Genomic DNA, 17615 nt, shown 5'->3' with positions numbered 1-17615 from the left:
TAGGGGAACTTCGACAAAGTTTCACCACTTTAAAAAGCCACAGAGTTTACAGCAAGTTTCTTTAAATGACCGTTTTGCTTATTCTGACACATTAAAGTAAACTGCAGCAGTGAAACCATTAGTACCTTTGTGGTTAATCTGTTGCACCAAAAGACTCCTATTTATCCATTTTGTAATGGATTTTGGAATTTGGGAATCAAGAAAATCACTTTAAGTTGCCCGTTGATACATCAGGTACCCACGATGTCTGTGTTAAACATCCTGCAGCAGACGGCTCTAAATGACCAAAAGTACAAAAGGTACAAAAAGAGGAAGAGAAACACTAAACGTTTAAAAAGCATTCCAGCTCAGAAAACATCAGAAGATACTGAAATAGAAATGTCAGGGTCGAACCAGAACCCCCAATAAACTAGATCTGAGCATCTCTAGTATTTGGTCATCAGTTTATTAAAGCGCTGTCTTTAGACTCTTGGTGAAGAACTTACCCACTGAAAACTCGGCCTTATGAGGGCATTGAGACAAAACCGCTTTAAAAGGCAAACAATGAGCCAAAATCATGTAAATACAAAAGCACACCGTTATTTACAGAACAAATGGGGTTTTAATGGTTTTCTTAAGCCACAAAAATAAAGAACACCACATTTCAGATCTTTTTAAATGATTACTTTTAATTCATACATTAGTTGACACACAAGCACAACCAATCTGTGGTTTTGTGTGTGCGTGTATATGTGTGTGTGTCTGTCTGCCAAAGAAACCAATGCAATCAAACAAAATCAGTGAAATCATCCACTGTTGACACAAGTCTTTTCCTCTGTCCAGAGGCCTCGGGGTTTGTTGCTGACGTGCTTTGCTGAAATGACTTGTTCTGCTGAGTGTGTCCCTGGGTCAGCGAGATTCCAGGAGTTGAGCGGGACTGGATGTCTTCTTGAGCCTGAGACACAGTGGGGAGATGGGTTAAATTTAAACTGGTTAAATATAAGTGAAACATGTTGGTGAGGGAGAACCATTCTTCAGTTCTGGAATTTTTAAACTTACTCTGGTTCTGATCCTCTTTATGTGCCGTAATCTAGCAAGCCACTTGGAAGCATAAGCATCTGAGGGATTAGCTCTGTACTGATGCACCAAGGAAGCCATCTAGACAAAGGAAATAAATATTCATCATCGTAGTGTTTAGGAAGAAATTGAATGTACAAGACGTTACAAAAGAATTTTTACCCCTGAAAGTATTCCCTATTTTCTCACGTTAACACCACAAACTCCCATTTATTGTACTGAAATTGTATGTGAAAAACAGAAAGTAGCACACAATTGAGAAGACCAAAACAACACATGGCTTCTAACTTTGAATGGATAGATTCCTGGGAATGCATATATATTTAGTCCCCTGATCTAATCAAATACCTTTAATTATTACATGATTAGTAAACAGAGTCCCCTGTGAATGATTTGATCTCAGTATAAATCCAGCTGTTCTGTGAAGGCCTCAGAGAATGTTAGTGAACAAACAGCATCAAGGAACCCAGGCAGACAGGTCAGGGAGAAACATGTGGAGAAGTCTAGAGTTAGGTTTTAAAAACTATCACAGCCGTTGACCTGAAGCACTGCTAAACCCATGACCGCAAACTTATCAAGACAATTCTGTCCACCTAAACTGTCCGTCCAGGCAAGGAGATCATTGATCAGAGAAGCAGCCAGAACTCAGGGGGCATAATCTGTCGACAGGACAACTAATAGTTGTGCACTCTTCAAATCTGACCTTTATTAGCAAATTTACAACCAGCTGTTTTGGGTTTTATGTTAGGCAGTGATTTTAAATTGAACAATGAAATTAGACTGGTTGTAAAGTCCTGCTTTTATCATTTACGGCAGCTGGCAGAAGTGAAATCTTTCCTGTCCAAACAGCCCTTTGAAACAGTGATCCATGCTTTTATTTTGTCCTGCTTAGATTACTGTAAAGACTTCATGTTGGAGTGAGTCAGTCCTTGCTCTCTCATCTGCTGCTGGTTCGTAACTCTGCTGTACGTCTTTTAACTGGTACTGATAAAACTGAAGCCATGAGCCATGTTCTGGCCTCACCTTACTGGTTGGTCTGTGCATTTTAGAGTTCATTTCAAAATTCTTCTTTTATGTTTTAATGATCTTGCCCCACCGTACCTCTCTAAGCTTCTTTGTCCCTCCTTACCTTCTCGGTCCCTCAGATCAGCCAGAGAGCAGCTCCTGCAGTTACCAAGACCTGGAACAAAGCTCAGATGGGGCAGGGCCTTCTCTATTGCTGCTCCTCAACTGGGAAATAACCTACTCCTGCACTTTAGTGAGGCTTCTTCACTGCCTGCTTTTAAAACTCCCCTTAAAACCCATTTTTGTTCTTTGGCTCTCAGCATCAGCGAGACTTAGTTTGACCTTGTTTGTTTTAATTGGTTTCATTGCGTTTAATCTTTAATCGTTCTTATGTCATATTTATATTTTTCTTCTTTCAAAGTATGTTTATAGTTTGCAGTTATGAGCAGCACTTTGTCTCAGGTGTGGTTGTTTTAAAGCGCTTTATAAATAAAGTGTGGTATGGTAAGGAGGGGACAGCAAACATGTGGAAGAAGATGTTTTGGTCAGATGAGACCACAATGATACAATGATGACAAATTAATGCTGCACCCTTAACAACAAAGAAAATGTCAGAGTTTATGTAAAGATGTATGGAGCTAAACACAGCGACCCTGGAAGAAACGCTGTTAGAGACTTCAATAGATTTGAGACTGTGGCAGAGGTTCACCTTCCAGCAGACAAACGATCTGAGACATACAGACAGAGCTACAAAGGAACGGTTTAGATTAAAGTCTTTTTATGGGTTAGGATGGTCCAGTCAAAGTCCAAAACACGGTTAAGAATCTGGGGTACGCTGACTAAGCAAGAGCTTGAAAGAAGAATGATTATAAATGTCAGTGGCTATAATAACAATCCTCAATAGACTTGCAGCCTCTATTGCAGCAAAACGTGGTTCTAACAGGTGTTGACTCAGGTGGGCTGAATACAAACGCATGCCGCACTTTCCAGATTTATTTGGAAGTATGTGCTGTTCTATCACAGAAGACATGCAACTGAAAAACATTGAAGTCTGTGGTTAAAACTTGACCAGACCTAAAAACGTTACACAGGTGTGAATATTTTCACAAGTCTGTAGAAATACGGTAAAGACTCACGTTTGCATGTAGAGCCATCTGTCGAACTAAGAGTGGAAGGTTGCGGTCAGAAACAACCTTCGCCACCGTTTTGTCCACCAGGCCCTCGAGGTCTGAAAAACAGAGTGAAGACAGAATAAAATGAAGCACAAGAAAACCGATCAGGAGCAGAAATTAACTCACCTTTTCGGCACTGGAGAGAAACAAGGTTGCACTCGTAATCAAGCGGCTTGATAATGACCTCAACGAAATTAAACTGACCCTAAAAAGGAGAGAAACATTCTTTTAAATTTAAACTAAAATGTATTCAAATGATTTCTCTGGACAAGTTAGGACATTTACCTTTATGGTTCCCAGTTTATATTCCTCTCCTGAGTCGTTATAAACGACCATCACGAAATCATTTCCTATATGCCTCTTTTTATTGCAGCAGCCCTTGTCACTCTCTCTGTTTGGCATTAACGTGGCAATGTGAAATATAGCTGCAGACACACATTTCAACCACAGTTGAAACACCAGACTCTAGCCACCAATAATGTAACTGGAGTTGTAACGTGCGGGCACACACCCTGCATTATATCATCGTGCCAGCAGTAGGTGAACTCTCCGTCATCCCCGTACTGATCGAGCCCTCCCAGGAAGATCTGGTCGGGGTCGCAGTCCTTCAGGTGGATTAATTTACCGAGACCGGTGAGGAAGGCGGCGTAGCGCTTTGAACCGTATTCATTGGAAAGGATGGCAACTTCATTGTTGACCTGAAGGGAGAAAAAAGGAGGAGGATAAAGGTGTGAAGAGCTTTTGGTCACTCTTAAATATTTCAGATCATTAAGCAAATGCTAGCATATCAGACATAGTGACCAGAATAAATGCAAAATACAAAATTGTTCCTTTAAGAACAGAACCTGTCTGACAACATGAGATCAACCAGTCGGATTACACTGAGCGTGTTCTCACCTGACCAGCTCCTACAAACACCACTCCGATCTTGTGGGTATCATACGGAGGCATCTGGTCCAGAACCTTCACAGCCCGATCGATCACCTGCAGCACCGCACATAATGAAGGCACAGCGGACAAAGAAGGGTGAACGCATAATTATTGTTTAAATGAAAATGAAACCAAAACAGAAAAATTGTGTGTGTAAAACTAAGTACACCCTTACTCCTTCTATAGGATTAGGAGGGAAAGTAGCAGACACTAGCAGACATTTACAGCTCAATAAAGCAGGGCTTTTGTCAGTTTGATGGTGTGGACCATAGGAGGGTGCTGACACAGTACAAAATCAGGAAAGACATCAGCGATGACCCTAAAGAAATAATTATTGCTACACATCAATTATGATAGGGTTATAAGACGGTTTCTAAACTATTTGACTGTTTACAAGTGGAAAACATTTACAGCATTTGCTAATCGTACGTGGAGTTGACATCAAACGAAACCCACCCCAAGGTCAGAGGGTGTTTATATTCTGAGCTCTATCTCAGACTCTGTAGGCATCAGGTAACATGTTTAATGTTAAAGTTCAGTATGGGTCGTTTGGAAGGGTTTTGCCAGGAGAAGGCCTCTTCTCTCTAAAACGAATGTGGCAGCACAACGTTGAAAAACAAAACCCAATGGCAAAAAAAACCTCCTACCAACTGTCAGGTACGGTGGTGGAGGCATTTTTACTTGGGCTTGTTTTGCAGTCACAGGACCCGGCACCTTGCAATCACTGAGTCGGCCATCGACTCCTCTGTGCACCCAAGTTCTCTGGAGAAAAACGTGAGGTCATCTGTCTGAAAGCTAAAACCTAACCCAGGCTGTCAGGTAACAGGACAACAATCCCAAACACAGCAGAATGGCTGATTAAGAACAAAAATCAAGTCCTCGCAATGGTCCAGTCAAAGTTCAGGCCTTAATCGGATTGAAAAGCAGAGGCGAAACCTGTAGAGACTTCTTCAAACATCATTGGAAAGAAATAATGTTGTTAAGACAACATGGTGAAAGACTACTGGCTGAATTAAAGCTGGTTCTACCAGCAGCTGAACGAAAGGGTTCACTTACTTTTTGGCTACATCATTTTTTTTGTGTGGGTGTGTGTGGCTCACCTGAGTTTTAGGCAGCAGCAGAGGCTTATTGGCTTCATTCCCAAAGAACGGAGAGTGATACAGCTGGAGGAAGACAAAACTAAAAACGACAAAACAAATGCTTAAATTATACAAGACATCAATATATTCATAGGAAAAATTCAAACCAACGAGGCTTTCATGGACTGTAAAGGCAAAAAAATCCACATCACCGCTATGATTTAAAATTATTCCACAAATTAACTTTTTATCTTAAATCGGGGTTTCTGGTTTATTTCGACTGTGGTGAACAACAGTAAACGGTTTAGATGTTTCAGCAGTTTAGTGTTTGCTCCAGCTGCCAAACATTTTGGTTTGTTAGATGAATGGCTCTGCTCAGCAGTCAGCTCCGCCTGCAAGCGACGCCTCCTTCCAGCTCCTTAAGAATTAGCAGCTAGCTGCAGGTAAGATACTGACTCCTCAAGAAGGCTTCAGAAAGACCCACAAAAATGGAAATCTCTATCTAACCTTTGCTTGAAATAATCTAAAACATGAGGGAAGTTTTAACACAGCTTCTGGAAGAAAGTCCCTCTAAACCACAGAAGAAATCTTTCATGAAGTTCAGATGTTTGGATCATTCCAACAGCGGACATCTGTTCAGTGGTACTGTCTGTCAATAACAATGGATTAAAGTCACAGTCCTGCCGTTTATAAACTGTTGACTACCTGGGACTCAGTCCAGAGATCTTCTCTGCGTTGCTGGGCCCGGGTCGGCTGTGATAGGAGTCTCTCTCTGTCTTCCTCTCTCTCCTGGAGGACGGGGCTGAGACAGAGATGGTGTGGCCGCGGGGTCGGTGGCCTCCACTGGGAGAGATGGGTCCAGGCAGTGCTGGCGCAGCTGGAAAAGCTAACTTCATAGCACCTCCTCCACTCTGAGATGACGAGCCTGAGGCTTCTACACCTTGGACCGGACCTCCTGGTCCATTAAGGTCCACCCCTGCACTCCCCTCTGCTTTGTCTTTGTCTGAATAAGGCTGCTGTGCCTGAGGCTTCCCATCTGATGGCGCTCTGGGCCGAGACGTGCTCCCCTGAACTTTGTCAGATTCCATAGCTGCTTTGGTGAAGGCCTCAGGCAGGGTCTGGAGCTCCGGAGACGAGCTAGACTTGTTCAGTCCGTGACCCTGAGACGGAGAGTGGCTCTGAAAAGGAAGTTCAGGCCCCTGGCTGCCTGGGGTGGAAGGGCCAACACTAGGCTGATCGATGGGAATCGCTCCTTCGCTCACCTCTTCCAGAGTAGATTTTTCATCATCCTGACTGGAGGTGGAAGAGGACTGAAAGTCAGAGGGACAGCAATAAATATATTATTCTTTTATCAATATTTCAACAGATTAACTCATAAAATCACATAAAAAAACAGCTTTTTGTACTGGCAGAAAGGAGAGTAGGTAAGATCATATCCAGCTTAGTTCCAGGAAGAATCAGGTTGATTTATAATTAAACCAGCTGATCCCAGCATACATCAGGACACTACACAAATAAACAACAAAACACTCCCCCCCCCCCTACAAAAGTTGGAAAAATATTTACAACCAAATCACCAAAACTGTTTCTATTGTAGAGCATCTAGAAACCTTTCATTCATAATAACACATGAACTCCTGTGTTCCTATGGTATAAATAAAAAGGGCCAATTTTTCTTAGCAACCATTAAAAACGGGAAAGACAAGAGTACATGCCATTGCAGGAAGGCAGTTTTGGGTTAATCTTTATAAATCAGGGATCTGTTACAGGATAACAGCTCCTCGGCCAGACTTGCTTATATCTATGGATCAATATTTAAGAATTTCAAAACAACTTGACAAACAAGATGGAATGAATGGATCCTCCACAGTGAGGAGGATGCAGGTAAAAAACAATCTCCAAAACTCACATCACAGAGGGACAATCTTGGGGTTACCAGGTCTCCATTACAAAGTCTAAATTTTACATGTTTTAAACCTGTGGTTCACGTTCAACAATTAAAAGGTTGTTATATGTAGATTTCTTTTTTTGCTTTATCTCCCTTTTAAAGATGAGCAATAGATGTTTGAGAACAAACTGATTTGCTTTTTGTAAATTGCTTGGGGGAGGGGACAAAAGCTGTGTTTATCTCAAACTAACCCTTTACTTTTTATACCTCTTTAACCGTGTTTATTGAGACTTAGTTTATTCTCAACACAATCCCTTTTTCTTTGCTAATTTAGAAAAGTACTAATAAAGTAAGCAAAATCTGAATAAACCTAATAAAAAGGCATATTCTCATATTGCTTTCCTTATTTTTTTCCTTTTAAAATGGCCCCAATACTCCATCATCTATGAACATGTGAGTGGGTGAAATGGGTTGTTGTTGTTGTTCTTCGCTGTAGTCATCAGTACGGGTTTACAAACGCAGTCCATTTATCACATCGGACTCTGTGGATCAGTCTGCCGAAGGAAAACGAATTCTGCAGGAACCATTAGTTTGTGTCAGAATCAGCTCCATTCTGTTCAATCAGCTACTTACCCTGCTGAGCATTCCAGGAAGGGGAGCTTTGTCAGCAGACATGAATATGGGCTCGATGGGCACTGGCTCAAACCCTTCACCCTCCACCCACTCAGGTGGGATGTGCTCTGCTGTGACCCCTGAGCCCTCCTCCAGTACCACCACCGAGTCTGCAGCAGGACAGATTAGTTGTTATGTGCGTTGTAGATGGAGACACGTATAAATAACTCTCTTATTAGGTGTGTGAACTATCTCTAGTGTTAGAAACACAAACACATACAGCTATAAGATTGTCAGTACTTATTATTGCCGCATTCTCTCTACAGTCTAATTAGTTTAGGAGGTGAATATTCATTCTGACATGAAACAGAATTAAATACATTTCTACATCAATCAACAAACTTACAGCCATGAACAAGATCACAACCTACCCTGAATCACAGAAAAGCTGATCTCAGATCAGCTGTTTTTAATTCATCGCGCGTTCTTGTCCAGATTCATGCAACTTCAGGTTCACTTCTCTGCTTTACTGGTCTCCCAGTAAAGCAGAGAAGCGCCTGATGAGGTCTGGGCTTTCCTGTTGACAACAGAAGTTAAGGGGCACTCTGGGTGTATATTTCATAAATTCAAGAGTTAGCGAAGATATTAGGGAAAAAAAAAAATAATCACAGGAGTGAAAAACGTGTATTTCATTTTTTTGCTCTGCTACTGATTGATCCAAGAGCAGGCGCGATTTTATCATCGGTCACCGATGACCCTCCCCCCACTGTTAGGGAAAGACGCCCGAAGAAAGAAGGAATGATGAGGTTCTCAACTTGTACAAAGTATGAGCATAAAATCGCCAGTCTTTCACACCAAATTATTTACTATATTTGCAGGATAGAAAACTATCAAGATGTTCCTTGAACTTATCTCCCAGTTAGAGTCAAAACTCTAAGTTATACTTCAAGGATTTTATTTACGAACTGAATGTGAGGAGATCACAGGTTTAGAAAATTGAAGTCCCTTTGTTTCGTTTCTCCTCTTCAGAGCGACAGAACTTTACATGCAGCACAAACATTTACGAAAGAAAGTTTGTGTTAATTCTTGGATAACACAAACTTGGCAGGAGGAGGCAACAATGCTTCTTGGCAATAAATCTTATACCCTTGAAAGGCCTGTTTATTTTAAATTTCTTTTTGGGCTAAGCAACAGAGTTGTGGGTTTCTACTATGAAAAACCTGCCAATGCAGAGAGAGATTCAGAGGAGACTTTGGGGATTAAACTCAACACGCCATGTTGGGAGGAAGAGAAAGGCTGACCCGAAGAACACAATCAGAACTTCTCTAGCAAGCAAATGGAAACATTATGCTTTACAGCTGTTTGTTTACCTACGGGCATAGGGCAACTTTAGCGCAATGAGACAGTAAACTTTGTCATTTCCTGTGAAATCTAGGATGAGACTTCCAGCATGACAACAACTCAGAAAAAACACCAATAGAAGGGCCAAAAAGTGGATCAAGGGAACATCAGGGGACAAAACACACCACAGCCAACCACAAACCAGCATTTCCACCCGGATGAAGATACATGAAAAGAATTCAGTCAAAAAAATAAATAAAGAAAGAAAGAGGGAAAATGTTGGGGGGAACCAAAGAGTGCAGAAAAGAGATGAGATATAAACACAGTTTAAACATAAGTGTCCTAAATTTAAAAAAAAGGCCAGTCAAACCGCTGCAAAAATATGATTTAAAAACAAGAGCTTTTAAATAATTTGTCATTTTTCTTACAAGCTGGTCAACTGAAAACCGTCCACTGAGAACAGGTTCCAATAGGGAATTTAGCATTAAGCTCGGTGCATTAAAGGGAAGGCAGACAGAAGAGACGTATTTATGCTTAACATCTATAGTGGCGTATTTGTAGCTGTTAAACTTTTCCACATTTTGTCCACAAAGCTGGCATTTATTGAAGAGTTGCAAGAGGAAGAAAGCCATAGTTAAGAAAAGCCATGGAAAGTCCTGTTTGCTGTTCGCCACGAGTCATGTATGGAAGACGGCGAACACGGAAGAAGGTTCTTTGGTCAAATGAGTCTAAACAATTTACTTGTTGTTCTACATGTGAATCGCTTTGTGAGGAAGAAAACTAAAACTTCATAGCACCCTGAAAACACCACCCCCACTGTGAAACACAATGGTGGCAGCATCATGCTGAGGGGATGTTTTTCTTCAGCTGGACAAGGAAGCTGGTGCCCAATGAGTTGATGTTCAGTTTTGTTATTTTTTGCGGTACTAAAGGCCTTTATTTTTCATTTCTCTACAGTAGGCAGACAGGAAAAGGGGGCAGAGAGAGGGGGAGACATTCGGCAAAGGTCGCCAGGTCCAGGACTCGAACGCGGGACGGCCGCATTAAGGACTATAGCCTCTATATATGGTCGCGCGCTTAACCACACCCTACACAGCCAACGCAGCGCCCTGATGTTTTTGTGTTGTGAGACTACTTTCATTTAGACGATTTTAGCCTGCTTGCCAAAAATGTATGTAAACCACTGTTTTAGATTAAAGAATATGTCTCTATGGCCCAATCAAAGCCCAGAGCAAAATTCTATGGAAAATCACTGGCAAGACATGAAAATTGATGTTCCCAGGCACTCTCCATCAAATCTCACTGAGCTTGAGTGATTTTGCAAAAACAAGGGGACCAACATTATAGTCTATACATGGGACAAATTATTTTGAGCCCAATCTGTACCACTGCACCCTTCTGGTTTAGGATCGGCAGTTGCAGGAGGCATCAGTTTCAGAGAACACACAAAGGTTAAGAAGTCAGTAATTCAATAAATGTAGGTTTAAACTCTCCTATTTGTTTAGTAACAGTTTGTGAAGGAAGTCACCTGAAGCAGACAGTGTGTGTGTGAGATGCTTATTTTCATCCGAGATGTAATGTAACGTTCATAAGCACCTTTTATGAAACAACATCCCCCACACTTTCGAAAACCTTTCTACACCGCTGAGTCTGTAGATGCACTATTTTGGTTGGTCTAAAACATAAATCTTAATAAAATAAATTGGAGTTATTGGCTGTAATGAGCAACTCACGACCGCCAACATGTCTGCTAAGACTCCTCATACTGCTACTCACCAGTGTTGGAGCGCTGAAACAGGTTGGACTTTCCTCCAACACTGCTGTGTGTTTGAGTTAGAGGTTCAGACAGAGATGTTGGTGCTGGGGCTGCTGTGCTGGCTGGAGCACTAGCTGTCTGAGTAGGAGGCTCCTTTACTCCCTCCATTGCCATCAGGACAGTGGAGAGCTCCTGCAGCGGCATGTTACCCAGCTCAGAGGAGAAGGGACTGGGCGGGTTCTGCAGACACATCAGCCAGCTGGTGTTACCTGGGTGTCAAGAAAACCCAAAGAATTATATCAGTGGACAGAATCCTAATGAAACTCAAAAACAGCCATCAGAATGATGTAGCCCAGTCAGGATATACCTGAAGGTCTCCGGATGAAGATCTCTGCCCAACCTTGAGTGAGCATTGGAACAAACTCAGCAAGGCTGGGGTTGTCTTTGAGAGGAGGGGGGACAGAAAGAGGGGCAGAGGTGGAGGAAGGAGGACCAACACTATCTAAGGTGGGGCCAGAGGAAGGAGAAAGAGGAGAGGCCAACTCTCCCTCAGAGGGGGAGACCAGAGGACTGAGACTCTGAATAGGACCAGCACGCAGAGCATGACCTCCTGGAAAACAGGGATAGTTTCGTTTTAATCACAAAGACAGATATTCTTCACACTAATTCAGTGACAAAAAGATGCTCCAAAGAGATATTTACAACTAAAAGTGGAAGCAAAAGAAAAACAAAAACACACAGACCAGTAATTTAAAGAATAGCAATAAAATAAAAAACATCCAGAAGACACAAACACAGTCGAAAGAGAATAACCACATTAAAAACACATTTCCATGAAGTAAGCAATAAGTCATACATCATCATAGATATGATTCTTTACATGGAAAGTATCGGGTGTCAATAAGATCAATTATCTCAATAGAGATATCGGGCTTCAAATAAATGACATGTCGAGGAGAAAATGAAAGCTACCTGATTTCAGGAGCTCTACGACTGTTGATCGTCTGGAAAACTGTGTATATTTTTACCTGACCTGGAGCGAACCCGTGTCCGCGTTGTTCTGTTCTGTTGCTGACTGGACTGCGACTCCAGTTTGGCCGGAGCCTCTTTGGTCATTCGGGTGTGAAGTGATGGATCTGACCTGCAAACCCAGCAGATTTTAAAAATCCTCATACACCTAACCAAGTGACAAACTCCAATCAACCAACAGTCTGCCTAAAACTCTATTTTATTTAGGCAAAGAAGTAATAAAAGAGCTGAATTTGTCTTGTTAGTTAACTTGGTCATGTTGCAACAGCGTAACTAATTCTGTGTGTTCATCTGCTCTGGTAAGGGATCACTAGAAACGACCCAGTCTGATTGTAGAACAACATCTGCCACATCATCGATCACACAAAGAATTCAGTTTACTAACCAGCTATTAAAAAAAGCATTTGCCTTTAGGAGATTTAGACTATTTTTTTAAATTCCTGTAAACAGAACAATAATTTTGTGTTTTTCTATAAGGACAAACAGACGAGAGGACATTTAGCATCTTGATGTAGCTAAGAAGCAGATGTGAGTGCGTTAAATAGGCAAAAACCAAAACCAACATCAAATGTCTTGTTGCTGTGTCTGCACGTTTGGATCACCTTGTCATTTCCCCTCCTCCTCCCAGACGCTCGGACATATCCAGGCCCAGCAACGCTTGCGTTCTGACTCCCCCACTGGTTGTGATGGTGACAAGCTTGTTGCCCACCAACCAGGTCATGCTACGACCGCCAGCTAACAGAAACTCTGCGATGGGAGACCTACGAAGAAAGCGTGGAATCATCAACATTCTTCTCATCAATTACCACTATAGAACATCAGGCTACAATTAATACTCCAGCTGCAAGAGAAATCGGCAGGAGACCAAAATCTGAGGTTTGAACACACCATACCCTAGTAGGTTACAGAACTAAATAAAGCTTTCTTCAGAGTGAAAGTTCCTACTGAGGGAAGAAGAAGACTCAAAACCAACCATGTAAGTCTAAATGAGGTATTTAAAACTTAAGTCAGAGGAAGCATAAAAGCTTAAACAAGATTTTTAAAAGGGAACTGTATTTACTACAGAGAAATGTTGACTCTTCATTAAAGGGGACATATGCAAAATCCACTTTTTTTTGCCTTTAAATACATTTTGTTGTGTACTTCACAACTGTAGGAATGCAGAAAGGTTTAATTCAGTCTCTCCAGGTGTTGTGGAGATAACTTTATATCCAGTTTGGGTCATATTTTTCAGTCTGTTCAGTTTTCCCTCTCATCTGTTATGTTTTTCCAACTGTTACGTCACAGCATTTGGTGTGGATCAGCTAAACAAGGTCATGGACTTCCAGCTGATCAATTCACGTGTCCGCATTTTTTATTACTCGCTTATTTCTCCCTCTTCATAGTGCCTGGTTAAATTTCATTTTTCATGGAAATGTTCCTACATCAGAGGGCAAATTTCTATTCGTCTGCACAAATCACTTCAAAGACAATCACTTGAGCAACCTCTGATAGTATCAAGATGGATTTGCTGAAAGACTTCATCTGATTAAGGAGTCAGTTCCTTCTGTCAAATAACGCTCAAATGACAACAAACTTTATTTTAGACATAAATTTATTTTGTGCTGTTATGACATCCGCATCGTGCCTTCTGCTTATGTTAGTGCTGTGTGCTGCTTTTAGCTCCTTGAGGACAGATCCGTACAGCGCGTTTTTAATAGTATTACTACATTAACAGGTTTTCATTGTTTTGCCTCGTTTCTGTGCCGCTAGATAATTGTATCTCTTATCAAACTACAAAAATGGCCGATCGGGTTATAGTGGAACACTCTTTCACCTTGAAGGCGGTGGGGTGTGAAGTGCCTAAATAGAATTTTAAAGAGACTGCAGCAAACGAGTTGCTCTCAGATGCACCTCAGAACAGGGGTGAAAGGGCAGCCTGTGGAGCTACAATAACAAGGAGTTCAGACCAAAGCATTGCAGTTAGTTTATGTAGACCACAACTGAATGATTGAAGTGTGAAAAGAAAGGATTTAAAAGCATGAGACGTCCCATTTGAGACTGCTACTTTTAACAGAGAATTGGACTTTGGTAGGTAACAGGAAGGCTGAACATATTACAAAAAGTCTCGTGTTTAATCCTTGTGAGCTTTCAGCCTCAGCCCTCTATGGTAAATGCTGGGTTTGGAAATATTGCATCCTTTTGGATATTTCAGCTTTAAGGTAAGGGTCTACATTATACAGCTATGTACACAGAAAACAATGTCTAAACTTACCAATGCTAACAGCGCTAATGGTTTTAACTGCTAGTATGAAATTCTAAACTTCTAAAAATAGCCTTATTTTTCAAGACTGAACTTCCAGAGTTCTAAGTCCTTCAAATCTATTTTAAAATATAATATACTAAAGATATCTTTGGCTTAATGGCTAATATTTCTACAGTGGCAGGCTTTAAGCAGCAGGAATCCAGAAATAAGAAGGAAGAGGCGCCAATGATAACATAAGAAAAAAATCCAGTTTGAATGTTGTTTTTCCATCTTCCAACAATTTAGCTCAAGAAAGAGAAATTAGATTGGGACAAACGGTCTTATATCTGTATTAGCACATTAAATCTTTACAAAAACCCAGAGATCATCATCTCTATAATAAAAAAAAACACACAGACCCTCACGAACCTCTTCGGCAAAGCAGAGAAGTTGGAAAACACATATCGTGCCATCATGTCTAGACAAGTCTCTGTGAGCTCCAGGTGGACAGTCTTGAGCCCCTCATCGGCCTGAGTCACTGCATTTTCATCAGCAGAGCCCAGGCTGCAGGTAGTGGTTGAGGTGTGCATCCTAAAAGGGAGGAGAAATACGAGAGATTGTTAAACAGCAAGAGAGCAAGAGAAAGGCATGCAGTGTCGGTGTCCATGAGCATGCATGCTGGGAGACAACAGGAATTAAATGGTAAAAAATATGCAGAGGCAACACACGAGTCATCAAGTTTCTTTCTACTTCACGTGCAAACCAAGCATTTATATGCATGCATGAAAGTAAAATGATAATGATGAGACTTTTTCAAGCACACAAAATACAGACAAAGACTGGGGCATGGTCTGAGTGAGCCCAGAGGCTGCCTTATTTTTTGTTTCTTTTTTGCCAAATGGAATTAAGTTTCCGTAGGAAGTCTTTCTGGCGAAGGGAAAATTTTAATGATATATTTTTGACTCAAAACAGCCAAAAAGCAAAGCGTGAGCCAGATCTCCATCAGTGTCCAGTATGGAGTAAAAACCTTTGACACATTTTCTGCAAAGAAAACAGCATGAATGTGTCTACAAAGAAGCTAACGCCCATCTCAGTCTGCTTCAGACAAAAGCAGGACGGGACCTGAACGCTTAATTCGACATTCATGAGCGCTTCACCGCCACACTTAAGGCCCACTGAGAGGTCTCTCTTCTTTACAGGAGGGATTATCCAAGGCCGTAGGCCGTTTCAAATCAAGATCATTAAGACAGAAAAACCTAAAAAAATAATAATTTAACAAATCTACAAATAATAGCTGGTCAAAAAGAAATGAAGGTAGGAACAAAACAAAAAAAATAACTGAATGCATCATTTAAATTGTGATATTTTAGCTTTATTTCCTTAATGTTGATGTAATATTTAGTTTGTTTCATATCCCTTTCTCAGTAGAGACAAGTTGTACGGAAAAAATGAAATAAACGAAAAAAAATAAAATGTCTTCATATTAAAAATGTTTAGAGTCCTCTGTGAACATGTTATTCTTTTAGATAAAGAGATATAATCTCGCTCAATCAGACCAAGTCCTAGAATGTGAATCAAAATCAAATCCACTGATTTTTTCCCCACACTTACCTTTCTTTTTCCTTACTTGACTAATATCTTATTTAAATGCGTCGTGGGCACAAACTCCTTGAAAACAGGACCATGAACCACTCGGTCAACTTATAGCCGTTCAGGTTAAATGTCTCTATGCACTTAAAGTAAATTATCAACGGCAACAAATAAAACTAATAGGTTTTAACCATGATCATGTTGGAGTTGGTGTCCACCTCAAATCTAATAGGAAACATTTCAGAAAGAAAAGGAACATATTTGCAGCCATTTCCCAGATGATGCAGTTAAGAAGATCTACACTGCAGTCTTCTATTAACAAATCCATGTCAATGTATCAAACATTGAGACATTAATGTTTAGCTGCCATCTGTTGGGGAACTAAAGCATCAAATGCTTTGCTCATGCTTTCATTTGTCACATTTTGCCACAACCACAAACCTCAACATGATTTATTGGGATTTTATGTGATGGACCAGCATAAAACCTGCATAACTGTGAAATGAAAAATAAAACCGAACTTTTTAGCAAATAATTTATTATATATATTTTTTTTTTTAAGTGTGGCAGGAAATGGTATTCAGCCCCACTTTACTATGATACCCCTAAATAAAGTCCGGTTCTACCAACTTAGTAAACTGAGCCCACCACTGAAGGCATCACTGCAGACCTACCAAGACATGGTTGCCCGCCTAAACTTACAGGCCAGGCAGGTGAGCAATACTCTGGAGGAGCTTCATATACCCACAGCTCAGGTAAGAGTATCTGCTGACAGGACAGCTATCAGTCATCTACTCCAAATATCTGGTCATTAGAGTGGCAAGAAGGCCATGAGATTGGGCATTGGGAGACCCAGCAAGGATGTGGCAGAAGGTGCTCTGGTTGAACTAACAATGGTCATCACCGTGAAAGCATATTCTCCATGGTGAAACAGCTCCCTCATGCTGTGGGAATGCTTTCCTAGAGCAGGAACGCGGGTCAGAAATGGGAAATCAGGTGGAGCTAAATACAGGACAAACCTGAATGAAAACCTGAAACTAGGGCAGAGGTTCACCTTCCAGCAGTATAATGACTCTAAATGTACAGCCAGAGCTATGATAGAATAGTTAAATTACAGCCTAGTCATGTGTTAGAATGGCCCAAAGTCCAGACATATGTCTGATTGAGAATCTGTGACAAGACTTGAAATTGATAGTCATAGATGTTTTACATCCAATTAGACTAAACTATTTTGCAAAGAATAGCAAAACGTTTGATATTCCAGAAGTGCAAACTGAGAACGTCCCCATTTACCCTACAGCTGAAATTGAAGCAAAATGTGTTTCTCTGAAGAACTCGAGGGATTTTCAGCATTTGAGGGCTTTTAGATTTAGTAAAAAAAATAATAAATCATATCAATGTTTATGGTTGTAAAGTGAAACCTTTAAAAAAGTATGAATAATTTTGCAAGGCGCTGTAGCGGCACAATGAACTGCAGTGTTCGATCTCCTTTTATTCGGTCACGTGAGCACAAATGAGGCAAACAAGCGAGGCAGACAGAACCTCCCAGAGTGTGGGAGGTGATATAGATCTTTTTAGTTGATAGAACTGGTCACAATTTCACCTCAGCCCAAGCTACTCCTATCATACCAGACTAATAGATTGCCATGGTCATAGCAGCGTAGTGGATGTCTCAGTGAAGCCAAATAAAACCAAAAGATGTCAAGCAGGCAAATAAAGCTGTTGTGTTGCGGTTGTGCCCATCATTGGCAGAGGAAGCAGAAGTGCCCGCCCCCCACTGACATGAAGGGGCCAAAGCTGTGGGTCATAGATGGCACCATTCTGAACACACGTGCCTGGGACCGGTCCCTCTTGGCATTCATTTGCTGTTAAAGCCAATCGAAACCAGTCAGCAAGTCACCCAGCAAAAATCAAAGCTGAATCAAAAAAGTGC

The 17615-nt window shown here is 41.1% G+C and overlaps 1 protein-coding gene across 6 annotated transcripts in view; it reads right to left on the bottom strand.

The window, feature by feature from the left end:
• Window positions 1–648: 648 nt before the first annotated feature.
• Window positions 649–17615, bottom strand: part of tsc2 (TSC complex subunit 2) — a 34861-nt gene continuing 17894 nt past the window's right edge. For all 6 annotated transcript variants that reach the window (XM_047364233.1, XM_047364234.1, XM_047364232.1 and 3 more), the window contains 15 exons: window positions 14522–14683; window positions 12471–12629; window positions 11868–11980; window positions 11207–11449; window positions 10860–11108; window positions 7764–7912; window positions 5948–6552; window positions 5264–5342; window positions 4131–4217; window positions 3745–3931; window positions 3519–3658; window positions 3360–3438; window positions 3198–3289; window positions 1039–1137; window positions 649–934 (listed from right to left, as the gene is read on the bottom strand). In XM_047364233.1, the coding sequence (XP_047220189.1) occupies window positions 767–934; window positions 1039–1137; window positions 3198–3289; window positions 3360–3438; window positions 3519–3658; window positions 3745–3931; window positions 4131–4217; window positions 5264–5342; window positions 5948–6552; window positions 7764–7912; window positions 10860–11108; window positions 11207–11449; window positions 11868–11980; window positions 12471–12629; window positions 14522–14683 (2611 nt within the window). In that variant the 3' untranslated portion in view covers window positions 649–766. The remainder of the gene's footprint in view (window positions 935–1038; window positions 1138–3197; window positions 3290–3359; window positions 3439–3518; window positions 3659–3744; window positions 3932–4130; window positions 4218–5263; window positions 5343–5947; window positions 6553–7763; window positions 7913–10859; window positions 11109–11206; window positions 11450–11867; window positions 11981–12470; window positions 12630–14521; window positions 14684–17615) is intronic.

Source organism: Girardinichthys multiradiatus, chromosome 5 (genome assembly GCF_021462225.1).
Source record: "Girardinichthys multiradiatus isolate DD_20200921_A chromosome 5, DD_fGirMul_XY1, whole genome shotgun sequence".
NCBI lineage: Eukaryota > Metazoa > Chordata > Actinopteri > Cyprinodontiformes > Goodeidae > Girardinichthys > Girardinichthys multiradiatus.
The sequence above is the reverse complement of the archived record's forward strand: the minus strand, read 5'-3'. Positions and strand labels throughout refer to the sequence as shown.